The sequence below is a fragment of the Neomonachus schauinslandi genome, chromosome 8 (assembly GCF_002201575.2).
Source record: "Neomonachus schauinslandi chromosome 8, ASM220157v2, whole genome shotgun sequence".
NCBI lineage: Eukaryota > Metazoa > Chordata > Mammalia > Carnivora > Phocidae > Neomonachus > Neomonachus schauinslandi.
Window position 1 is genome coordinate 16,830,254 of NC_058410.1, and position 26,817 is coordinate 16,857,070.

General features: G+C 39.6%; 2 protein-coding genes across 4 annotated transcripts in view; one reads left to right on the plus strand and one right to left on the minus strand.

Moving 5' to 3' along the window:
- KATNA1 (katanin catalytic subunit A1) overlaps window positions 1-7,132 on the plus strand; it is a 33,736-nt gene extending 26,604 nt beyond the window's left edge. Inside the window, exons 7-11 of the mRNA XM_021693133.1 lie at window positions 1,037-1,195; window positions 4,050-4,176; window positions 4,696-4,830; window positions 5,333-5,459; window positions 6,776-7,132. Coding sequence (XP_021548808.1) covers window positions 1,037-1,195; window positions 4,050-4,176; window positions 4,696-4,830; window positions 5,333-5,459; window positions 6,776-6,974 — 747 coding nt within the window. The 3' untranslated portion in view covers window positions 6,975-7,132. The remainder of the gene's footprint in view (window positions 1-1,036; window positions 1,196-4,049; window positions 4,177-4,695; window positions 4,831-5,332; window positions 5,460-6,775) is intronic.
- A 1,723-nt stretch (window positions 7,133-8,855) lies between these two features.
- Window positions 8,856-26,816, minus strand: GINM1 (glycoprotein integral membrane 1). Of its 3 annotated transcripts, XM_021693177.2 has the most exons (9): window positions 26,642-26,816; window positions 21,911-21,970; window positions 21,645-21,741; window positions 14,045-14,196; window positions 13,431-13,442; window positions 13,286-13,394; window positions 12,580-12,713; window positions 11,055-11,218; window positions 8,856-9,252 (listed from the first exon to the last, which is right to left on the minus strand). In XM_021693177.2, exons 1-9 carry the CDS (start codon window positions 26,759-26,761, stop codon window positions 9,141-9,143), a joined length of 960 nt encoding a protein of 319 aa, XP_021548852.1. In that variant the 5' UTR covers window positions 26,762-26,816; the 3' UTR covers window positions 8,856-9,140. The 3 variants fall into 3 exon arrangements, with proteins under 3 accessions (XP_021548852.1, XP_021548851.1, XP_021548849.1); XM_021693176.2 differs by having other exon boundaries at window positions 12,580-12,710; window positions 13,286-13,442; XM_021693174.2 differs by having other exon boundaries at window positions 13,286-13,442.
- Window position 26,817: the final 1 nt, after the last annotated feature.

Here is a 26,817-nt window from a genome sequence, read left to right on the forward strand (position 1 = left end):
GTACATTGCTATAGAAAACCAGTATTTATCTTACTCAGGGGAGTGAGAGGATAGAATTAGGTAAGGAAAATTTTATTTTATTTTATTTTATTTTATTTTTATTTTATTTTAAGGAAAATTTTAAATTAAAAAATATGTTACTCCAAATTTTATTTAGACCAAAAGCTTATTGCAAGGTTCCCAGAATAAGAAATAGGTATAGTGTGACCTTTGGAAAGTTGATTTAGAATGAGCTCGTATTTGCAAATAAGAACAAGTTGCCTAATGCAGAACTCCTCCATTTGGTGTATCTGCTACAGAACTTGTATCCTCTACTTCTTGCAGTTGTCCTTAAGAAATTGAGACCTGTCTGCATCAAATGGGTACTGTTTAAAAAAGTTGTGAGCTGATCTGAAAAGAGACTGAAAGAAACTTTCTTGGATTTAGAAAATGTGCCAATGGCTAACTCTGTACTTATTAAGTGAGAAGCAAGCTACAAAATTCTGGACATTCTTTGAGTAACAAAGTTTGTAACAAAAAAACTAATTTGTTTGACCTAAAGACTAGCAGGAAATATATCCAAATAATATTGGTACCTGGGTTAGGGTATGATTATTATAATGTCAGTGTTATAACATTGATTATATTTTTCTCATTTCTGAGTTCCAAATTTTTAATAATGTGGTTACCTTTTATAATGAAAAAGTAATTTGGTGATAAAGTATCCTTTTGTTTATTTTTTATTTATCTTAATATTATTTGTTAGTTGAAAATTAATTCTTAGTAATGGAATTCTTGTGAATTAGAACAGTGGCAGGTAAATCTTTTCACTTATGGGGCGCCTGGGTGGCTCAGTTGGTTGGGCGACTGCCTTCAGCTCAGGTCATGATCCTGGAGTCCCGGGATCGAGTCCCGCATCGGGCTCCCTGCTCAGCGGGCAGTCTGCTTCTCCCTCTCCCGCTCCCCACTCTCGTGCTCTCTCTCTCTCTCTCAAATAAATAAATAAAATCTTTAAAAAAAAAAAAATCTTTCACTTATGTTATTCTTTTCCCTATAGGGAGTGTTGATGGTTGGCCCACCTGGCACAGGAAAGACCCTCCTTGCTAAAGCAGTAGCTACGGAATGCAAGACAACATTCTTCAATGTGTCTTCGTCAACTCTGACTTCCAAATACAGAGGGGAGTCTGAGAAGCTTGTTCGTCTTCTGTTCGAAATGGTGAATGTTTGAGACCACTCTGATGATGCTCTACCTCTAAGCAGGGAGGAAGTGAGTCGTACTATCTCCAGTGTGTAGAAAAGCTAGGCAGGATGGCACTGCGCCCAGAGTGTGAGTCCCGTGCCCTCGAAGCACATGAGTAGTTGGGAGTTTTTCTGTCTCCTTTCCTCTAGAGGAAGAGCCATCTCTCTTGGCTTATGGGCATGCTCACATTATGGGATCATTCCTAATCTGTCCTGGGAGTTTGAAATTACTATGTTTTTTTAAATCAGTAGGCTTATTTATAATATGGTAAATTCAGTGTTGTGACCGTAATGTGGAACAGTGAAAATCAAGTAGTTATGGAATTGAGATCACCTCCAATCTGTTAACTGTGCTGAATACCTTGAGTTTAATGATCCAGACTTTGGATTGCTACTCCTTTACTTGTTACTTTGAGTTCCTTTTTCCTTCTTCAACTCCTACTAATCTGAGTATCAGTAGAAGGAATCATAATTCAACAAGTTCGTAGTAAGAGTGTTTGGATTAATTTCAACAGCTTTTTAGACTTCAGACCCTGGTAAGCTTCACTGATTGTTTCAGTCTTGCCTCATTTAAGAAATAGTGTAGTTATATGTATCAGGACAGAGTTATGCTTATTATGTGGACAGTGACTTGGCATTCTTAACTCTAAAGACTCCCATTGTGGACAAAACCTTAGATGACCATGTTAATATGATACTAGATCTTACTTCCTAGACTCAGAATAAAACAAAACAAGCAAATGAAAACCCATACAATTTCAGGTTATCCATTTTCATTTTCTGTAAAGGTTTCTCCCTGTTTCAATTCCCATTTTCTCCTTCAAGTTTGATAATTCATATGGCAGGATGCAAATTCTAACAGGTTCTTAATAGTTTATCAGTAGTTTATACTGCAGTAGGGGAATCTGGTGGAGAACCTCTTAAGTGAGTTTGGAAAATTAGTTTGCCCTTTGCTTCAGGGAGAAAGAATTCTATTGCCAGGATTCCAGAATATCTAGGCTTTTTAAAGATGTAAGGTAAATAGAATGAATGGCTAAGTATGGAGTCTTTAGGGTCAGGTCACCCGGCTTCAGATCCCACATCTCTTGTCACTTTCTTAGCTGGCTAACTGTGGGCATATTCCCTGATCCTCAGTTGCTTTCTCTGTAAGAGGATGAGCGTAATACAGGAGATACCTCTGTAATGTTCGGATGGTGAAACGAGCTAATGCATGTGAATTGCTTACTACAGAGTCTGACTCACAGGGGCTAATAGATATTAGCTGTTCTGTTTCAGGATTATTTGATATATTTTCTAATGGAGAGTTTATATTCAAGAAAAATGACCATTTTCTTCTGTGTGGGGAAGCCTCTGACAGAGTGCTAATTTACATTATTTTATATGGTGAGATTTATGAAGGCATATCAAACGGCTTGTTTTTTACCGGCTTCCCTCATGTTAGCCATCTTTAAATATGTGCCTGCTTCTCTGGAGTCTGTGACTTTGAGTTGCCTACTACTGAGTAGGGGCTCAGTCACAGGCCAGTTTGGAACTTCTGCCTTTGGAACTTTTGATTAGGGCTCATATTTAAAACTCAAATTAAAACTGGCTTAATTTTTTTTTCCTGTTCATCCTATGGACTCTCCCCAGGAGTGAAGTTGTACAGCCTCTCACATCTTGTTTTGCCTGCTCTGTAGATGACTTGCCTCTCCCCGAGGGCCCAGGCCCATTCCCCAGAATCCCTCAAAGCAAACATGTCTCAAGGCCTGTATTTTCTTTTCTTTTTTTTTTCTTCAAGGGCTGTATTTTAAATAATGCCACTTAAATATAAGTCTGTCCAGGAATTTTCTCATGACATGGTAACAAACACATACCAAAACTTAATGGTATAATTTTTGTTGTATTGTCAAGAATTTTCAAGTATCAGAAACCTAATCAAATGAGTTTAAACCAAAAGAATAATATATTGGGTCATGTAAGTAGGAATTTTCAGAAGTTATGTTCCAGCTTTTTAGACCTAGCAGGATCTAACAATTCACATGTTTTGGGGGATGTCTCTTTGACCTTTGCCTCTCTGTTTACCTGTGCGTTGGCTTTGATTTTATGTGGTGGCCACTATAGCCATGAGTGCCTTAAGCCTTGTTTTTATTGTCTTTATTGGTAATCCCCAAGAAATTAGCCCTCGTTGGATATTTCATTTAAAAATAATTAACTATAGGGGCGCCTGGATGACTCAATCAGTTAGGTGTCCGACTCTCCATTTTGGCTCAGGTCATGATCTCAGGGTTGTGAGATTGAGCCCCACACTGGGCTCTGTGCTCAGAGGGGGAGTCTGCTTCTCTACCTCTCTGTCCCCCTCGTCACTCTTGCTCTCTCATTATAAATCTTTAAAAATAAAAAAGATTAACTGTGAACTTCTTTAGTTACTGTATTGTCATTGTCAATGACAATGTCAAATGAAAAATGGCAATTTAATTAGGATTTCTTAGAAGGAATCTATATGATTTTATTTAAGGTACTGATTCTCTGAAACCAATTTTTTTTCTAGAACTGTAGAACACTTACCAATATCTGTAAATATTTTCCCACCATTGTTGACCTTATTGTTGTAGCATACATGATAATTCTGTATTTATATCACTCATGAATAAACAGATATCACCTGCCATGTAATATTTAAGTCTATGGTAAGTTTCCATTAGAAGCTGTCCAGTTTATCTTTTCCCAATATTAGGACCAGAGAGAGATGTGGTGTGGTAGGCTCCTGGGCTCTTTTCTAATTGCTGTAGATTATTTTTTAAATGAAATAAAAATGAAATAAAAACCTGGTGTTACATGGTTTCTTTATTTAGGCTCGATTTTACTCTCCAGCCACCATATTTATCGATGAGATAGATTCCATTTGTAGTCGCAGAGGGACTTCTGAAGAGCACGAAGCAAGCAGAAGGGTGAAAGCCGAGCTGCTGGTTCAAATGGATGGTATGCATGTGTCTGTGCATTGACTAAGCGCTACTCCTAGGGCTAAGCCACACAGCTCCTGCCAACTAGAGAGGGCTGGCAAGTAGGTCCTGGAGATCGACAATATACTGGGGACACGGACTGTGGGGACATGCCAGAAATAATGGCTGTTCATAGAGCACTCATGGGCATATGCTCGGATTTCTTATGTTCAGCAATGAAACTGAAATAAATGCAAATAAATTTGCCTTAGGGATATGTATGCTTTTGAAAAATTTTAGAAATTGGTATGTAGTTAAGCTGAGCTGGTCTTTTGAATAAATCTATTTTGAGTCCTATTTTTTTGCATATTAAAATTTACTTTTCTTGGGCCACAAATTCATATATGTGCCATTTAGCTTTAGAAGTCCTAGGGAAGCTTAACAATTACACTACTTTGCAATTTAGTGCTAAATATATGATGATCTTTTAAGTAGTTGAGCTTTATTTTCTATACTCTGACTTCCTGTCTTTTTACATTCTCCTCTCCCTTTTTTTTAGGTGTTGGAGGTGCTTCTGAAAATGATGACCCTTCCAAAATGGTTATGGTTCTGGCAGCTACTAATTTTCCCTGGGATATTGATGAGGCATTAAGACGACGTCTTGAAAAAAGAATCTATATTCCATTACCATCAGGTTATCTGCATTTGAATCTTGTCTGAAAGCTCATGTTAACTCTTAGGTAGTTTTGCTTATAGATTTTAAAATTTGGTAGTAATTAACTTTCCTTTAAAGAGACAAATGTAGGATGTCTTTCCTTATATTAACTGATTTGGCTATATCTAGAACCTGAAAGCCTTGGTACCAGAAATTTTTTTTTTAAGATTATTTATTTATTTGAGACAGAGAGCGAGTGCACAAGCAGGGGGAGAGGGAGAAGCAGACTCCCCGCCAAGCAGGGATCCCGGCGCGGGGCTTGATCCCAGGACCGGAGACCATGACCCAAGCTGAAGGCGGACACTCAGCTGACTGAGTCACCTGGTACCAGGAAATTTTAAATTTAGAAGGGCTCTTAAATTTTTAAGCAAATGAACTCTAAGAATTGGAAAACAACTTCTCATACAAAGTAGACTTGAGAAAAAAATAACAGTATATTTATGTTGAAGGCTTACATTTTTAAATTTGTTTCCATCATTAGCAAAAGGCAGGGAGGAGCTGTTACGAATAAGTCTACGTGAACTGGAATTGGCTGATGATGTTGACCTTGCAAGCATAGCAGAAAATATGGAAGGTTATTCAGGTGCAGACATTACCAATGTGTGCAGGTATGAATTATTTTGAAAGCATAGGGTTTTGTGGGTATAAACTTCTGTTACGAAGTTTTGTGCTGAATTAATAAGATGGGTGAAGAATAAAGACCCACATTAGAATCTCTAGTCAGCGACACGAGTTTTGGTATGAAGTTTATGTGATAAGGTGCTGGTAAGAACTTGGGTATCTTGCATGTCACTGAACAGTCTGCAGTGCATTTGAAAGCTACAAGTTCAAGAAGCTAATGTTAGAACAGTTGATAGAATATCGAAAATCAGTAATTGTCTTGGATTAAAAAAATGTTGGGTCTACTTATTCAGTATACTTTTTACTAAGAAATGTGAAATGGATTGGGCATACTCCAGGAGAGTACAATCTCTTTCAGTACAAGTGTCCTAAATATGATAGGAACAGGAGTAAGAAAGAAAAAAGACAGTCTCTAATCCAGTTGATTCAAGTAGGTTTTGTCCTGAGTATTAGTTCATATGTTTATTAGCAAGGTACTCGTTACAAAGTAAGCATACTACACAGGCTTGTGGGCGTCAGAATGTGTGTGAATGGAAAGCAGCTGCAGGTTGCTGTCCCTCTGCATAAATGGTGCCTGTTATTAAAGATGAAATTTGGTGAAAGGAGAGGTCCTTGAGTGTAAAGTTTCTTCTTTAAAAACAAAAAACACAACCCCCCCCCAAAAAAAAACCCAAAAAGACAAAGCTAATACAGAGGGGAAAGCTGAAACATGCTAACTTGATCATTTAGTTTTTCCTACACGTGTAGAAAATAGTTTTTCTCTGGTTCTCTCCTGTCTCTCTGATGTTGTTTAGTCTTCATTTTATTGGACACTTACAATGATTCAATTGCTAGCTTCTTTATTACACCTTTACTCTTTCTTGGGCTCCTTACCTCAGTATCAGTTATTTAAATTGATTAATATCCTTAATTCATCATGGAAGATTTAACTGCTAAAAAACAACTCCAAAGAGGTTCTGTATTCTTTTTTTTTTTTCCTTAAGATTTTATTTATTTGAGAGAGAATGAGATAGAGCATGAGAAGGGGGAGTGTCAGAGGGAGAAGCAGACTCCCCGCTGAGCAGGGAGCCCGATGTGGGACTCCATCCTGGGACTCCAGGATCATAACCTGAGCCGAAGGCAGTTGCTTAACCAACTGAGCCACCCAGGCGCCCCAGGCCTTGTATTCTGATAAAAGATTCTGTGCAGTACTAAGTATCTGTGGTCGGATAATTACAAAATAACACATACTGAAAAGATTTTCTGTTCACGGGTTTTTATTCAATCAAAATAACACTTTGTGTGTGTGTTTTAATTAACCTAGGGATGCATCCTTGATGGCAATGAGAAGGCGTATTGAAGGTTTGACCCCAGAGGAAATCAGAAATCTTTCAAGAGAAGAAATGCACATGCCTACAACTATGGAGGATTTTGAAATGGCTTTAAAAAAGGTCTCTAAGTCCGTTTCTGCTGCAGACATTGAAAGATATGAGAAGTGGATATTTGAGTTTGGATCATGCTGAATTCTCACATGTAAACTGTGAGAAGCCTGCCTTAAGTGTTTGAGTAATAATTAAATGTAGTATTTCATTGCACTGAGTGCTATATTTTTTTTAAACTTTGATAATGGTAAGATTAAAAAAAAAGTGTGATTCTGAATAAAGGCAATTTTTTAAAGCTGAAAGCAAATTTGTTTTGAGTATTACCCCACTTCTCTCTCACTGCCCACGTTGTTTGCAGTGCAGGTGCGATTACTTAGCTTGCAGAAGTGTCTTTATGTGCGCTTCTGAGTACAGCATCTTCTCTTCCACTGTCCAGCTGCCATTCCTTCTAGGGAGTAAGACTGGCTCTAGCTCCTTGGGTGCCAGTGGATAACTGAAAATTCCCGAACATTATTACACAAGTAGCCAATTGATGCACAAACCATGCCCCCGTTGTGCCTCCCTGCTTTGGGTTACAGTAGCTTCCATGCTCTTCCTGGGAGAGCTTTAAAGACCCTTCATTTTATAATGCACTTAAAAAGAAAAAAAAAATACATACATATACACACTCTTGCTTGACCTTATCCTGCCTACATACGAGGCTGCCCTGTAGGCAAGCAGATGCTCATAAGCCAGTGCTGCTCACTGTGCTCGAATGAATGAAACTCATGAACCCGTTCACTCGTGGATACAAAGCATAATGAAAATAATGGTGCAACGGTAAGTTAATAAATGAAAGTTAATGGTATAAGACCTTATAGGTAAGATACCCATTTAGGACTTTTTAAAAAATAACTTACTGTATCATCCCAACCATAGAAAAGAGCAGCATGCCACGGTCCCAGGTCTCACTGGTAGGGAGGGAAGGCAGGACAGGACTCTGCTGAAGCCCACACTGTGCAATGGGCCACGTAGCCCCCTGCGTGAGTCTCCTCACTAGAGCCTCTGTAAACTTAATGGATGCAGTAGACCCTGTCATTACTTGGAGTCAGAACTGGAGATTTCTAGCATCTTAAAGGACAGAGGAAGGACGTAAAGTGTTACTAGCTGGGTGATGTGAGGATCAAACAATCTCCTGCTATTATTTCTTCTTCTATAATATGGAGAAAGTGTGTTTCACAGGGCTGTTTTCCTTATTAAAAACAGGCAAAATGAAACCTCACTTCTTCACTCTGCTACCTGTCATCCTTCCCCCATACATACATACCTATTTAGCCTAACTCTAAGGGGGTTTTACTTTTGCCCCCCCTCCCTGCTTAAGGTGGTTTTAAAAACCAGTCATTACTTTCTTGAACGATACGTTTAAAATGATGAGTTGCAATAAAAAATTAATAAAATGGTAGGAAATATCTACCACTTGGAATAAAGGTATTTTATGTACTAGATCACATAAAATAGATGTCAGTGTGAGTGATGGTTAAAAAAAAAGACCAAACACTGCTGAAGGGTAAATAGCACTAAGAACCACGAGAGCAAGGGCACGGTCAAATTCCAGGACACTGATGGATGGACTCCTTAACTCATCTGAGCCCTGGTTTCAGCCAGTGTATGTGAAAGGAGCTCTTAAACACAGAAGCAGTTCTTGCCTGGGAAATGTTTTTATACCAAAACTCTATACTGTTTCCTCAAAAAAAAAGTTTATTTTAGAGTGAAAACATGTCACTACTATTTTTAAATCCTGGTGCATTCAGGTAAGTAGTCTTGGTACAGGATACAATCAAATCATGATACACTTCAGTGATTTTATACTGAGTCACATACTTAATATAAAGGCACATTTTACTGAATAAAAAAATATGTTAAATTCTTGAGCTTTTAAATTAGAATTTCATAAAGTGCTTTTCATAAAGTCTCATATATTATAGTAATTAAGTGGACAGAATTTCCCTTACAAAGGCACCTTGAAAAGTATTGGCACGTGGCATTTTGTCCTGCCCTTTTTTTTTTTTTGGTAATTTTGAAGTTTCTTCACATCTTCTCTTCTACTTCATTTAAATTTCCCTTAATTCATCATCTGAATAGCCAGCCCTGTTATAGAATAAGGTGAACTTTAACCTGTCACTTCAAGGTCAAGTTTTAGGCAGTTTTAGGAGTTCAGCAATTTCCCTAGTGTATAAACAGATTCTTAGCGATTTAAAGAAAATTCTATTCAAGTGGCAAATTTAGAGCCAAAAGACTAATTCAGAGTCCATGATTTGAGATGGTGTTTTAAACACATGCTTTATCTTCAAGGTTTTCTGCTCTTTTCTCAGGATTATCCGGAAATAAGTTGATAGCTGTGACAGGTATAACACTTACTTTATCCAATTGAAGAATTCCTCTGAAATATAAAAATAGAAATTAAATATTTCCTCTGTCTACAGTTTGATAGTAAGACAAGGCTACCTCAAGGATCTTTAGGCAGTATTTTCCCTTTTGTTACTTAAGTATCTGACCAAAGAGGAGGTCTCTGGATTGGATCCAAGACCTGTTCTGCAAGTTCAGTCTCATCCCAATCAAGATGTCAACAGAAGTTAAGTTGTTTATAGAACTGACCAAGCTGATTCTAAAAGTTCACAAGGGAGTATAGCAAGAACAGCTGCAACATTTTTTTTTTTTAAGTATTTTTTTAAGGATTTTATTTATTTATTTGACAGAGACAGAGGTAGCGAGAGCAGGAACACAAGCAGGGGGAGTGGGAGAGGGAGAAGCAGGGAGCCCGATGCGTGGCTCGATCCCAGGACCCTGGGACCATGACCTGAGCCGAAGGCAGATGCTCAACGACTGAGCCACCCAGGCGCCCAAGAATAGCTGTAACATTTTTTAAAAAGAACAATGGGGAGAAGAGACAGTTGCCCGGTTTTCTTAAAGCAGTACAGTGATTAAAACCGTGCTACCGTCACGGCATGAAGAAGAGTCCAGAAATAACACGAATGTATGTGGGAATTTGGTTTATAATAAGGTAACGTTCCGATTCAGGGAAATGAAGAGGTATTTTAAGTTAATTGCTCTCTGTATTTCTGTACTGACGCAATCTTTTACTACCAGAAAGTATCCTTAGTACAACTGCCATTGATAAAAGTATACTGCAAATCTGGTTTTTAATTTTGCACTGCGTCTCTTCCCAAAGAGAAGCCCATAACAAAACATTTGGTAAAAGAACTGTAAAAAAAAAGTGGTTTTCTAGGCAGATTTACCTAATAAAGTTAAAAAAGGTCCTGAGCTTCCTGGAAGTCAAAGGAAAAAGGAAGAAACTATTAAGTTCCAGAATTTTCATTTTCAGAAAGAAACAGGAAATGGGAATTCTTCAGGGGAAACCAAACTAAAAGGTGGGAAGGATACTAGTATTTCTTTACTCCGCAGGCTCTCTGCTTGCATGATGGCCTTTTAACAAACCCTTTAAGGGAGGAATTAGTTCAATGTTACACATGAAGAAACGGGAGTTTCAAAGACCTTACGACAAGCAAGTGCTTGAAAAGTGAATGTTTGAATTGGGTCTTTTTTCCTATAAATCCTATGGCTTTTCCAACATAGTACAATATAATTTAAGCCAAAAACTGTGGCTCACTGTGTGAGATTTACTTCAGTCAAGACTACTAAAATGACTATTTAACTTCTTTTTTTTTTTCTTCTGAGTAAACTCTACTGCCAACATGGTGCTCCCACTAATGACCCCACGATCATGAGCTGCATGTTCCACCAAGTGAGTCGACCAGGTGCCCCCTGTTTTAACTTGTAAAAATGCTAACAATAAATTCGCTTTTACATTTATAAAATAATTTCTTATGGTTAAAAAAATCAAGGGGCACCTGGGTGGCTCAGATGGTTAAGCGTCTACCTTCGGCTCAGGTCATGATCCCAGGGTCCTGGGATCGAGTCCTGCATCAGGCTCCCTGCTCAGCAGGGAGTCTGCTCCTCTCTCTCCCACTGCCCCTCCCCCGGCTCTGCTCTCTCTTGCTCACTCTCTCTCTCTCAAATAAATAAATAAAATCTTAAAAAAAAAAACACGAATGCTGGGGCAACCCTCTCGGTCCCCTCCCTCCTTGGGAGCTTTGTACCATCACTTTGCTATCACTCAACAAACCTTGCTTTTTTTAAAAAAATAAAAACACTAATGCTGTTTCAAAAACAATAATTACTTACTTGTATTCACAAACTGGGAAGAGCACCTTTAAGATGGTTATTACCATAGCTGCTCCTGTAATTCCAACCACCATGACGTTGAGAAACATAAAGAATACTGGAAAAACACTGCTCCAGAACCGACACAGATCTTTTCTGAATTTTTCCATCCACTGACACATCACCTAAAAAAGGAGTTTTGATTAGACAAGCCAAGTATCATTCGATCTCTAAGAGACTTTAAAAATCATGTTCCAGTTTTAGGTGATGATAAAATTCTGTATCTTGACTGTGATGCTGGTTTCATGGGTGCCTACATTTACCAATAACTGTACATTTTAAATGGGTGCATTTTATTTTAAAATGTACCTTGATAAAGTTATTTACAATCTTAAAAATTATGTTCTAATAATACAGGCATAGGAATGTTACTTTGTTATCCTTTACAATTATTTATACCATTGTCTATAAATTAAGTGGAAGTTATTGCTACATGGTAAGAGGTTCGGCTAGTCTACGCAAAACAGACCAAATTTGGGCAACCGTGGGTTTCTAATAGTTGGAGGACAACCGCAGAAGAGAAAGACAAACGTCTGTTTGTGGCTTTTGGCCCAGATGGGGAATTCACTGTGCACAAAACATGTCATTGTAGTTAGAGACTCAGAGGAGACACTAAGGCGCACGGATGGTGTGGGAGGCCTCGCTCCAAGGGAGGCAGGTGGGCAGGGTGAGGGTGCTGGCGTTCGGGCAGCAAAAAGTGACCAGAGTTTCTCCAGCAACCCCAAATAAGCAATCCCAACCTTCAGTGGGAACTTAAAAGAAGCCTCTGGAATCCTTTGAGACTAACCACAGACCTTGCTCACTTAAAGAGAAATTATTTCAAGTAAGAGGCCTAGCTAATACATACAGAGGTATCAAGATACTCAGTATGAACCACGAATATATTTCCAGGCAGCCATATCATGCCCTTAGTAATACAGGAATACTTAATAGGTAGAAATACACACTTACGTTTGCACCCAGTTTATTTAATCCTGGTAACAACTGCATGATTTTACCGATTAAAGTGGATGCCCCATTGTACAGATAAAGAAACTGAGGTTAGAGAGACTCAGAACTTGTCCAAGATCACACAACTAGTACGTGGCAGAACCAGAATTCAAACCCACGCGGTTCGACTCCTTAAAGTACACCCTTCACCACGGGCGCTCGGTCCCCGTGAAGATCCCGAGGGTACTGTGCGTGAGCACGCGCATGCGCCAGGTACCAGTCACAGAAGCAATAAACGGGAATATGGGAATGACCCTGGAACTGAAAAGCCCCCCGCAAAATGAAATCCAATGACTTGATAATCATTATCTAACTGTATTATTACATGAAACTTGAAAATGGGAAAACCTGAAAAGCTCACACTGCAACAGCGATGAGTCCACTATTAATAACGATGTTTCACACTCCCAATCCTCATGGTTTCCACCTCATCTGGAATGCTATTTTCTTCCACAAATGTCTGTAATATAAAGATAATCCCAAATACCTGATTTACCTTATAGGAAGATGGAGGCTCTGCTCTGAGAGGAGTCTCAGGTAGTTTGCCAGGTAAAGCGTCTTCATCCACGGTGGTTTCCACATTCCTGATAAGATACTGGCTGGTGGTCTGCAGTGAGCTGACACTTTCTACTGAGAAGGAAGAGCCACGTTACCAAAACACTAGCTACATGCTCCTGTCTCTCTTACTAGTTCTAATGTTACTATGCCAAACACATGCAGGATACTAAGAATATACTTTGCCGTAGGAGAAAAAAAAATAACATTTGATTGTTCATGTTTAAATGCCATAAACTCAGACAGTTATAGGAAGCTATACCAGTTATGATTCTATCACACAGAAAGCAGAAAGTCAAATTTTCAAAAAGTTCCATGTTTCAATAGAAAAAAATGAATACTTCTTTCTCTAAATGAACCTAAACAATATTCTTATTGTGTATTTGGTGACGATTGCCCAGAGTAAGGGTAGCTATTTACCACAAAATGTCACCAAGCAGTCATCACTGATCACTTTTTGTTTTGATCACTTTCTATTAAGACTCAAGATAGGTTCCGGAAGTTCTTAAATGGACATATAAAGTAATAGTGGTGTTATAAAGCATTTCTGGAAGAAGCCTACTTCCAAACACATTAACTACAGTTAGGAAGCTATCCACTAAAGAAATGATTTCCTTAACACTTTAAGTGACACTCTTTCAAAGTACCTTTTTTGGAGAGGTTGGGAAGGGTAAAAAAAATGTCACTGTCTCGGGAAATAGAATACAGCATGCTTTCCTCCAAAGGTAGGGTAGAGTTTGAATGTCTGAGTATTCCCTGGTTCTTAACTAAAATATCAATTTCAGTAACATCCTTTTGTTGAGCCTATGAAAGAAAAACAATTATTCTTTATTTTAAATAATGGCACAACCCCGTAAGACTCTAAACGTAACTTTTCCTCCTTGTTCTCTTTAACTAAAAAACTTACCCTCTTCACAATCACTCGGTATTCCCCACACTTTGAGGCATTTAATTAGCAACTTTAATCTGAGTGTTGTAGCATTCAGTGTTACAAGCTTGCTCTCCATCCCACTTCATTCCCTTCACTCACTTGCTCTATTTACTAATGTTTATATTTTATTTTATTTTTTAATTTTTTTAATTTTTTTATTTTTTAAAGATTTTATTTATTTGCGAGAGAGAGAATGAGAGACAGAGAGCATGAGAGGGAGGAGGGTCAGAGGGAGAAGCAGACTCCCTGCTCCTTGGGAGCCTACTTCTCCCTCTGCCTCTGTCTCTCTCTCTGTCTCTCATGAATAAATAAATACAATCTTAAAAAAAAAAAAATTCTAAATGATTGTATACAGGCAACATTAGGGTACCATTTTTCCTTATCAAGCCAGAAATAAATAATAATACAACACAGGCATAATACCCAGCATAAATCTTTAGAGTTTAATTCCCAACTAATAATCATATTATCTTACCTGTTTTCCATCAATCTCTACTACCTCTTCTTGAATGACAATTAGTTGCAAACTGGAACCAGATGTCATAGGCCACTCATGAACTAAAATCCTTACACTGACAATTCCAAAATATTCTTTTTCCTCCACATTTTCCAGATTTTCATTCTTCACTATAAAAAAAAGAAGGGACAGCTTTGAACAAAACAAATGCCACCAAATCTATTACTGAATTTGATTATTTTGATGACATTTACATGGAACAAGACAGTTGTGTTAATAATTTCTTTGCCTTTCTTAATCTCTGACTTCACTGATGTTACAGAATTTATGAAAATAAAGACAACTTGACAAATCTTCACAATGTTTACGGTCATTTGAAAAGGGAAAAACGCTTGATGGTCTTTAGACTACCATGCTAGCAACATCATTCCTATTCTTTTAGATAGTTTGTCAAGGAGGAACGAACAAGGCATAACTACCTAGAAGCAGGCCAGAAGACACAGCTAATCCCATGTTATAGTAAAGTAAGTCCATTCATTCATCCCTTCACTCATTCACAAAATCCAGGGATACAAGGGGCCCAAGCAGTAAGGACACGGAGTTGTTTTCTCAATTCTTTCTCCAGGAAGTGACCTGTTGCTGTTGGAGAGGGCAGGAATGGGGAAGAGGATGGGACAGCCCTGTAATCACTCCCCACTAAGGGACAATAGGGCAGGATTAGCTGCTGGTCATATCCCTCTCTAGCGAAGAACCCCCCCCAAACCCAGCAGTGGAGGAGGGGTGTGACAGTGCAGCTGATCCACAGAGCCAGTGACTACCCTACAGAGGCAGAAAACACTACGCAAAAAGATAAATCAATATAAATCAATGAAACTAGTGCAAAAGGAACATTTAGTTTCTCAAACGTTAGTCCCTCAAATGTTATCGTATAAGGATTGTTAGCCAAAAAGGAACCCAGATGGATATTCTGCATACAGATCCAGCTGTTTAAATGGATTCTGTGCCTTTATAGGGCTATTCCCCTTTATCTGGAATGTTCTCTACTACTCACTCGCTCCTCATCTATTTTTAATAAACTCCTACTTAAGTAATTCTAGCTACTGTACCCCTATATCGCTGAGTTCATGCCTTTTTTTAAGCACTAACTTTCTTGCAGTGTAGCTCTTCGTTTATAAGCCTGTCTCCTTGACTAGGCGGTGTCCCCTTGACAGTATGCATCGTGTTTATTGTTCTATGGCTTTTGTTCAGTAGTGATTCCGTCCAGAATTATAAATGCATAATTTTAAAAAAATATGCCATCATAAGTTATCAGTACTATTCAAACACCGGTCTAGTGGTTCTAAATCCGACCAATGCATCAGAATCAGCTGGGGAATGGTACAGGGGCCAGAGCCTCATCTCAATCTCAATAAATCAAAATCTCTGGGGGGTACAGACTACCATTTCTAACTTTGTAAACAGGTACAGACATTTCCATTGAGAACCAAGTGACCTAACATTTTAGTTCAACCTAAGTCTTCACAAAACTGTTCCTCCTTGACGTCCTTGTTTCTGTAAATAAATCCACCCTTCTCCAGACTTGCAAGGTTACATTTGATTTCTTCACCCTCATTTCCTGTATCCAGTTAGTTGCTTCCTTTGGGCCATTCCAGGTCCAGCTTCTCTTGTATTTGTCATTTCCATGCCCCGCTACCTCCCCATCCAATATGTAGCTCATCAACTACTTGCCCATCATAACAGTTACCTAACTGTTCCCTTCTTTAGTCCCTCCCCTTCACAGCATTCATGTAACGGTGCCAGATTAGTCTTCTGCAACCGAGTTCTGATGATACAGCCGCCTTGCTCAAACACCTTCAAGCAGCATCCCTCTGACTTATTGGCTAGTTCTCTGAATGCTCCTTCTTCAGGCTCCTCCTGGGGGGACTTGCTGCTCTTCTCTCTCTGGTCTGCCTAACCTCCCTCCCATCCTCTACGGCTCCGAACTGTAAAACTTCCCCTCTCCTGTGGTCCAGCTCAGCGTTTTCCCTGGTTGCCCACTGGTCTTGCTCACAGACCAGTAGGCTCCTCATCAGCTTATCTGTCTGTCCAAAGGCTGGTGCACTAGGCCCCAAGAGATTCAATGGATGAGAAAATGCAGTCATATAAAGACATCAAAGTGGTGACTCTTCAGCCCCCAAATCTGGCACCCCTGATGTAGAATAAAATAAAATTAAAAACAAAAAAGCCCTTGATATTCTGACTTTCCTGACTGCGGTAGGCAGCTTTCAAAAATGGCTCTCCATGACCCCTGACTCCGGCAATTCATGTCCTTGTGTGATTCCCTCCCACTAAGTGTGGGCTGGACCTCATGACTTATTCCTAACAAACAGAATAAAGTAAAAGTGATGGAAAGTCACTTCTGTGATTAGATTATAAAGGCTGTGCCTTCTGTCTTGTGAGTATTCGCTCCTACCGGCAGTCTCCCTCGTCCTCTCACTGATACAGCCGGCTGCCATGTTGTGAGACGCCCACAGAGAGGTCCATGCGGCCAGGGAATGAGGGAGCCCTGCGGCCAACCTCTTGCGAGGAATGGAGGCCTCAGTCCAACAGTTCACAAGAACTAAATCCTGTCAACAACCATGATTGAGCTAGGAAGCAGATCTTCCCCAGCTAAGCCAAGCTCAGGTTCTTGATCTACAGGAGCCATGAGATAATACTGTTGTCAGCTACTAAGTTTAGAATTAAACTGTTACATAGCAACAACTAACTAATACACCTAACAAAGAAGTTGTTTTTAAAAGCATTAAGAAGAAGAAGACTTCATGTTGTTGTTGTATTTGTTTTGAAGGTTGTTGTAACTGATAGGATGGGCATTTACTTCAGCCATCAAAGAAACTCAATGCAACAACTGGGATGACCAGCAAGGTGACTGTCATACAGTAATACAGAGGGCAGCCAGGTCACACTCTGTGGCAAATTCCTAATGAATATGCCATCAATGGAATCATTACTTAAACCAATAACGGCACTTCTTTTCCTAGCTATGAACAATTAGCTTGTTGTATGCCAACCTTCTCACCGAGAGCCACTAGAAAAGATGTAAAAAAAGAAACACACACATATACACTCAAAACCCACATCTGTCTAGAGGCAGCGTAGAGCTAAGAAGTTAGCCAGCGCCCTCCCAAGGCATTTACTGATTCCCAAGCGGAACAGGTAGAGAAGCTGGAGAGCTCAATAGAAAGTAATGCCTCAGAGGCAGAGAAGCTAAACAGAGCTAAATGGGCAGATTTTGGCAGTCCCACGTAGAGGGGCATACAATAAAGATTATGGCTACAAAGTATCTAGGACTTGTGACAAGATCCTAGAGAGAAGGGAAGAATAGAAGTGAACATTCTATGCAATCTTCCACCCCTCCCCCCCCCCGGCCCAAAACATGCACTGATTAGTAAGTCAGGCTGGGCTGAGAAACTGACCCTATACCTAAGACACTAAGAAGAAGTTAAGCAGAACCTCTGGCAGGCTCATGACAGTGGGAGTGTGGGAACCACAAAAGAAGGGGCCCTCATAAACACCCCCAAGTTTTCACTTGGGACCTATGATGAGCTACATCTGAGGAATAACAGTTAATAAGAAATAGACTAAGCCTTACAAAGATGAGAATCCAGCCTTTAATCAACCCAATCCTTGATTTAAAAATTAAGGTATTCTGCCCCTTATTATCATGCCTGCCAGGGGTTAAAATAAAGTAAATCCTCTTTGGAGTAAGGTAATATTATCCAGAGACTTTATAACTTTTCATACACAATTTCAAAAATAATATATTGAAGGAGAAGAATCAAAACAAAACAGATCCAGAGGGGCTCAAAAAATTAGACTGGGCAGACATGAACTTTAAATTTACTGTAAGTAATAGGTTCAAGACAAATAGATGATGGGGCACCTGCATGGCTCAGTCAGTTAAGTGTCTGCCTTTGGCTCAGGTCATGATCCCAGGGTCCTGGAATCGAGCCCCACGTCAGGCTCCCCACTCAGTAGGGAGTCTGCTTCTCCCTCTGCCCCGTCCCCTGCTCATGCTCTCTCTCAAATAAACAAAATCTAAAAAAAAACAGAAAAAGAAAAAAATAGGGGCACCTGGGTGATGCAGTCTGTTGGGTATCTGACTCTTGGTTTCGGCTCAGGTGGTGATCTCATTGCCGTGGGACCACACACCCTACTGCTGGGCTCATGCACAGTGCAGAGTGTGTTTGAGATTCTCTCCCTCTTCCCTCTGCCCCCACCCCGTTCATGCTCTCTCTAAAATAAATAAATAAATCTTAAAAAAAATAGATGATAAAATGGAGAATTTCACCAGATAAGTGTAAGCTATTAAAATCAAAATTAAAAATATAAAATAAAAAAAATTGAAAAAAAAAAAAAAAAAGGGTGGGGCCAGAACCCGGGGCCGGGGCGAAGGTGGAAAAAAAAGAAAAAAGAGGCGCCCCTGGGTGGCTGCCTTCGGCTTGGGTTGTGGTCCCGTGGTCCTGGGATCGAGCCCCACGTCGGGCTCCCCGCTTGGCGGGAAGCCTGCTTCTCCCTCTCCCTCTGCCTGCCGCTCTGCCTACCTGTGCTCTCTCTATCTCTCTGTCAAATAAATAAATGAAATCTTCAAAAAAAATTTTTTAGAAGAATAAAATGGACATCCTAGAAGTAAAGTCCAGTAAATGAAATTAACTCAATTAGGCAGAGCTGATGAATTCGTGTGTGGGGAGGATGAAAAGAAAAAAAGGATAGAAAAAAAAAAACAGAAAACAGTGTAAAATCTATATGGAACCCTGTGAAAACATACATGTAAATGAAAAGCAAGAAGGGAATAAGAAAGAGGACTTGTGGCACTTTTTGAAAAGACAATGGTCAAAAATTTTTCCAGGAAGGCATCAAGTCACAGATTAAAGAACCCTACACCTGGGCACATCACAGTGAAACTACTGAAAACCAAAAACTAAGAAAAAAATATTAAGGGCAACCGAAAAAAACAAAAACAAAAACCCAACCTTAATTTATCCTCCCTGGAGCAACAAGCCTGACGCTGACTCGCAACAGAAACCACAGAAGTGAGAAGATCATGAAATTGGTCTTTAAAATGCTAACCTAGGGGCGCCTGGGTGGCTCAGTTGTTAAATGTCTGCCTTCGGCTCAGGTCATGATCCCAGGGCCCTGGGATCAAGCCCCGCATCGGGCTCCCTGCTCCGCGGGAAGCCTGCTTCTCCCTCTCCCACTCCCCCTGCTTGTGTTCCCTCTCTCACTATCTCTCTCTCTCTGTCAAATAAATAAAATCTTAAAAAAAAAAATGCTAACCTAGGAAGTACTAACCTGTTTCCCTACCCAATAAAAAGATCCTCCTAAAATGAAGGCAAAGTAAAGATGTTTTCAAACAAAAGCTCACATACTTCACAGCTAACAAATCTGCACTAAGTGGATTTCTTGATCCCCTACTAAGGGGAATATTTTAGGCAGGGGGAAGATAAGCCCCAAGGGGAACAAGAAACACACACATACACGTTAATTCAGTGTCTATGTGCCTCTAGACAGATGTGGGTTTTGTGGTTCTTGTTCCCCTAAATTTATTTCTTCATTCAGAAAGGAATGAAGAGCTATGGAAAGGGCAACCATTAAGGTAAACATAAATGAGTACTGGATTACACAATATAGTAAGAACAATTATGTTACATAATTACAGGCAAGTACGTAATATTAGAATTTAAGAACACAGAGAGTTAAAATGTAGGACAGTAACAACACAAAAGTAGAAAGGGAATAAATGGAGTTTCCATGTTCTGAGGTTCCTGCTTTGTTTGGGAAGTGATAAAAATACTAGTTTATTGATCTCAGAGGTAACCATTAAAAGAATAGGAAAAGGGGCGCCTGGGTGGCTCAGTCGTTAAGCATCTGCCTTCAGCTCGGGTCGTGATCCCAGGGTCCTGGTTTCGAGCCCCGCATCGGGCTCTCTGCTTAGCGGGAAGCCTGCTTCTCCCTCTCCCGCTCCCCCTGCTTGTGTTCCCTCTCTCGCTGTGTCTCTCTCTGTCAAATAAATAAATAAAATCTTAAAAAAAAAATAGGAAAACAATATAAAAACCAACAAGATAGAGGCGAATGATGAAAGAAAAAATAACCTAGAAGAGGGCCAAAAGGAGAAGAAAAAGGGACACGGAATGGGGAGTGGGACACAAATAGGAAACAAATGATTCAGATTAAAGACTTAAATCCAAATATATTAGTTATTACATTAATATAAATAAATCAAAATCCAAAATGAAAGACAGATTGACGGACTGATTTAAAATAAGACCCACCAGTATATGCTGCTTATAACAGATTCACCTTAATTATAAGGACCCAGAAAGATTGAAAGAAAATGGAAAGATACCACACAACAATCCACCTCCCACCAACTTGTGCCTGGCCAAAAAGCAATTACTGTTAAAATAATATAGATAAAGCTGACTTTAAGGCAAAAATATCACTAGAGATAAAGAAGGCCATATTACAATGATAAAAAAATCAATCTACAAGGAAGACATAATAGTTCAAATCTGTACGAATTTGGTAATATTATGTCAAAATATAGAAAGCAAAAACTGACAAAGCCGGGAGAACAGACAAATCTAGAGAGTAGAGATTTAACATACCATTCTCAATAACTGATAGAACAAGCAAACAAACAGAAAAAGCAGTACTTCTCTAACAGACTGAACAATATGATTAACAAAAAATTTTACCTGACATATATAGAACATCATATCCAAGTAATTATATGATGTACTTTCTTTTCAAGGACACACGGACATCACCATTTTTTAAAACTGACCATCTGCTAAGCCACAGAGCAAGTCTCTAATTTCAGGGGTTAAAATTACACACAGTGTACCTCTGATGACAGAGGTGGAAACAATAAAAACAGAAGTTCCAAAACGTTTGGAAATTAAGCACCTTAACTTCTAAATGACCCACAGGACAAGAGACTATCAAGACAAATAACTGGAAAACACTGTGAACTGAATGACAATGAAAGTACGTAACAAATCAAGCACAAAATACAATTGTTTAGAGAAAAATTTACTGCCTTCAATGCATATGTTACAAGAATACTATACATATTTCTCATATTCTTTATTTCCTCCAAATACTGTGATATAACATAACATATAACATATTTGCTTGTCTTTAAACAACTCAAGATTTTAAAAGGTTAAAAAAATGTTATCTGGACATAAGGGTAGAAGAAACAGAAAACTAGAGAATTAGAGCAACAATTTATTTTTCTATTTTCTTACAACTGTGATAAGCACTCCTCCAAGATTTTGCCTCGTACTTGTAAATCTCTACTTATTACCTCTCCATACATTCTTACATTGATATCAACCTACCAGAAATGCAGCTCCAGTCAATGACAATCTCATGAGAAAGAAATGTGAATATGCCAGGAATAACCAATATAAAGTAGGATTTGAATTTTAAACACATTAGTTTTATTATACATTCCAGTAATGATGTACATTATTATTTTAAAATGGAAATACATCACATCAAAGAACCGTGTTTCACGAGTTTAGTATTACTAAAAACGGAACAATTATGGAAATAATTTAGTAGTACTTACCTATCAAAGTCTGACAGCTTATTCGGGTTACACCACTATTTACAGGGAAGTCATTTACATATACCTGTCCACTCTCATAGGTTATGTTAAGAACAACCTTAAAATAAAGCAGCATATACATTAATTCCAATGGTTTGTAAATGATGACAAATTCTTCATGTCAAAAATACATTATCTAACTAAATTAGATGTGCAGGGAAAAATAACATAGGCTGCCTACTACTTCGCTAAGTGATATATTAAAACATAATCCAAAAGAGACAAACCTGTTCTTTAGATACTTCCCCATCACCTTTCAGGGTAGTTACATTAATTCTGATGCTGTCCTGCAAAACATATATAAAGTGGATAGGTAATGCATTTCACAAAGTAAAAACAGCTCAGTTCTTTTTCTTTTCCCCTCAACTATATTTATTGTATAACCGCTTATAACATCTAAAGAACATTTTTTTAAAAGCCAGCATTTTTATTTTTACAGCCTTTTTTATGTCCTCACAATTCCAACTTTTCATAATCTGTATTTCTTCCACTTAATTATGAAATATGTCACATTTACGAGCATATAATATGCAAATGTAGAGTTTAAAAAAAAATAACACTCACGTACCTACTACCTAGGTTAAAAACTCAAGTATTGTCTACACCTCCCAAGTCCCCCGCGTGACCCTCTTTGTCCTGTTCCCCTCCCTCCCCTCAAAAGGAATCCCTATATTGTCTTCCACGTTAATCATTTCTTGCTTTTCTTTATAGTTTTACCGTGCTTGTCTCTCTCTAAACAATATGTTGTTTAGTTTTATCTGTTTCTAAGCTTTATGTAAAACAATTTTGTATGTATTCTTCTGGAACTTCTTTTATTTAAAACTGTTGATGCCTGCAGGTGAAGACATTTATTTACAGTGCTGTATAAAAGCCCATCAAATGATTACCAATTTACTTATGTGTTCCACTATCAATGGACATTTGAGTCTTTTCCAATTTTTTTGTTTTCATAAACAAAACTGCTCTAACCCTTCTTCTTCTTCTTTTTTAAAAATTTTCCTATTTTTCCTAGTAATCTCTACACCCAGTGTAAGGCTCGAACTCAAGAGCTGCATGTTCCTCCAACTGAGCCAGCCAGGCATCCCTGCTCTAACCCTTCTTCTTAAATATGTCCCCTAGTGTCTGTGGAGAAGTATGTACTGTGCACAGTCCGCTTTAGTGCCTCTCAAGGTATGCTCAAAAGCAGTTACTCAAATATTTAAGTTTATTAATGACCTGCTTTCTAAAGAGAAGAAAGCACAATTTTAAGAAGTATTCACCAATACTCACAGGAATTACAATTTGTCATTTGTAAAGCAAATCCTTCCCTACGTTTATTCACAGTTAGACACTGTTATCCTAGAATTAAAAAAATATTTTTTTCCTGGGGGGTATTCTTAACTTAGAAAATAGGAAAATTATTCATAGTCAAAATAATATACAAGTGTATCTCTTGGCACCATGACTATCTCTAATACTTTATATATTTCCAACAAATGAGAGAATAAGACTGAAGTGATTTTATGAGGTTGAAGTGATTCTACTCAAGGAACAGGACCCTAAGCATGGAAAGCCTATACCATACATTTGGGACACTTGCCAACTTGCATGGGGGCCTATGAAGCTTCAGAATCAGCCTGGTCCGGGTGCCTGGGTGGCTCAGTCGTTAAGCGTCTGCCTTCGGCTCAGGTCATGATCCCAGAGTCCTGGGATCAGGTCCCACATCGGGCTCCCTGCTTCTCCCTCTCCCACTCCCCCTGCTTGTGTTCCTGCTCTCGCTATCTCTCTGTCAAATAAATAAATAAAATCTTTAACAACAACAACAAAAAAGAATCAGCCTGGTCCATCCTAATCTAGAACTAAGCATAGGCTAGAACCAGTACACTCATCTCTAGAACAAACCAACATTCAGTAAGTCATCAAACTGGTGGTTATATTTTTTTGTGTTCTAATTCCAGCCAAGAATTCCTCTTTTCAAACTAGAGGATCTGTTAACTATACACTCTATTGTTCTTCTAACAGCCAGAGATAACCCTCCAATGATCGTATTCTAAGAAACCTTTCCCTAGCTTCTGCCTTTCAGTAGTGAACATACACTATATTGTTAGTAATTTACTGCACTTACATATATCACTTGCCTAGTAAAATCTGGGGTTTGTAAAAGACAATTAACAGATACTATCCTGCTGTATTTTGCAGGAACCAAATTCAATTAATTTTTTTGCTCTTTCGAAATGATTTCATTTCAGAGGAGACCCTAATCCCTTACTGCCTCCTGGGCCCAAGTTCGGAGATAGGTCATATTTCTTGCTCTTCCTGAGAACCTCCACCAGAACTGGAAGTTCAAGATTGTGAGCCAGGACGACAGATACTTAAAGAGTGGGTGGCGGAACTGAAGTTTCTACCCACCCATTTTCAATTCTTCCTCTAACTCCTTCACTCACAAGATGCCCAGCTGGTTCACATGGCTTCCTAAGGACAAAGGTAATAGATACCACGTTTAAAATAAATGAATTAAGTCGGGGAGCCTGGGTGGCTCAGTCGGTTAAGCGGCTGCCTTCAGCTCAGGTCATGATCCCAGGGTACTGGGATCGAGCCCCGCATCGGGCTCCCTGCTCGGCGGAGAGCCTGCTTCTCCCTCTCCCTCTGTCTGCCACTCTGCCTACTTGTGCTCTCTCTCTCTGTGTTAAATAAATAAAAATCTTAAAAAATAATAATAATAAATGAATTAAGTCTCAGGGAAATATATGAAATAAATATTTACAAATATGTGTCCTCTGGATGCCTCTCTTTGGTGACCAAGTTATTTTAATATTAGAAGAATGTACTATAAAAATTTGCATTATTTTACAATCTGGGTAACCTCGACTTCTAACAACTGCACATGTAAACAAAACAGAAAAATGCCTATAATCCAGTAGATCTGCATCATTGAGAGAATTTTCCTGACTTTGTTTTCTTACATTCAGATCAGGTTAGATACAAAAATGAACACATGAACAGATAGGTGATAAAGCATAAAGTAAGTACAGTAAAATATTAATGGTGGTCTAAGTTTGCACTATTCAATATGGTATCCAATAACCACATGTGGTTATTTGCATTTAAATTAATTAAAATTAAATAAATAAAAGTTTAAAAACCAGTTCCTCAGTCTCCCTAGTCAGCCACATTTCAAGCACTCACTAACCACAGCAGTCCGATGGCTACTGTAATGGACAGAGCAGACAAACACCATCACTACACCAAAGTCTACTAGATGGCACTCATCTAACATGGTGACCACCATAACATTCTTTCAAATGTTCTGTACATTTGAAAATTTTCAAAATAGGGGTGCTTGGGTGGCTCAGTCAGTTAAGCATCCAACTGCTGATCTCAGCTAAGGTCTTGATCTCAGGGTCTTGAGCTCAAGTCCCGAACTGGGGCTTAAACATTAAAAAAAAAGAAAGGAAAAATTAAAAAATAAAACACTGAACAATTTAGATCAAGAGGCTTCAGCTTCCCATATAAACATTTCCAAGGAATGAGAGTCTCCCTCTCCCTGCTCAGCTTTCTTTCATCTATGAAATTCTGAGTTTAGATCTGGACTTTCCAAAAGTGGAAGGAGGGCATAAAAAGGGAGGACTGAAATGATGAGCTCGCTAAGCTCACAGCACAGTATACTTTCAGCTTGCACTCAAAATGCATTTTTCTCAGACTATAGATTTAAGTATCCTTGGATTCACAAGTTATTATGATGAATCTTTAAAATTTGGAAAACAATGGAGTTCCAGAACTTTAAGAATCATTTCATTTTTATTTGGTCTCTTGGCGCTCACCAATCACATTCATATTTTTTATGGACTGTGGTCCATAAAATTTCAGATACAAGTGGTTCTTATGGCTTGCATTGTTGTGCCTTCTTGAAATGTCCCAGCAGAATTGAAAGTGAGATATCCTCGTTATTTTTGTTCTCAGAGAGAGTAATGTCATTAAAAGTAAAAAAAAAAATTTTAAAGTGATATTTATGGTGTAAGTCACCCCTGAATTTAGAGTATTCAAGTCTTGACCAGTAAGAAAAAGTATACCTGTATTGTTTCTTTTCATTCTGGGAAAACTCCTATTTTAAAATCCTCAAACTTTTCCCAACCATACATTCAATCGATGAACGGCAAATACTGGTTTATTTAAGCATGACTCCCCGGCAAAAGCGAGAAGAACCAAATACCCTCTAGTACAAGGGCGCAGTGGTTATCCAACTTTAGCTAGCTTCAGAATCACCTGGAGGGCTTGCTGACACAAATTATTGGGCCCCACCCCCAGGGCATCGGATTTGTGCGTTTCCAGCCGGTTTCCAGTGGATGCTGGTGAGGCTGGTACCGCCACGCTTAAAGATCCACTCCTCCTAACATGCACCAAAGAAAGGCACGACGTCAGGGTTAAGTGTCGGGTCTCCAGCCCTTCTCCTTCTCCCGCCCCGACGACCCGGCGTTGGCGCACCCCCGAGCCCTGCACGCCGTGGGGAAGGCAGTGCTTCCCGCCGCCGCGGGAGCAGACAGGTGGCCTGGAATCGCTCTTGTTCTTCACCCAGCCACTTCCACATTTCCCGAACACTGCCTGGCCCCAGTGCCGGCTCTACCCCAGGAAGGCGCCATTACAAAAGCCTGAGAGCACTTGTGATCGCGTACTTTCGACAGCAAAACCCCCTCCGGCTGGCAACAGTTGGGACTGCCCTAAGAATCCCTAAGTTTCGCTGCACTAGGCTTAACCACACATTAAGTAACCCTTTTCGCTCTCTCGCCGCCTTCTCCTAGGCTGCCCCCATTTCCTTGGATGCTTCGCCCCACTCCTCTCTTGGGCACCCGGACCCCTGCCCCTGGCCCGCCGGCCGGTGGCAAGAGGCGTCGATGCGGACGCCAAAGTCCCACGGCTCCGGCCCGGGCCTCCCGGGAGGGTCCGTGCGAAGGAGCGGCCGAGCCGCGCCCGCCTTGCCCTACCTTCGGGGCTTGGGGCGGCAATGGCAGCTCATTGGTAACCGTCATCAGCCACCCGGCGGCCGGCAGCGCCGCGAGCAGGAGCAGCCGGAGGGCAAACGGTGCCGGTGGAGAGCCCTCCATTTTGGACAGGCCAGCGGCGGCAGACAGCCGGGAGCTGAGGGCCGAGCCAGCCCGAG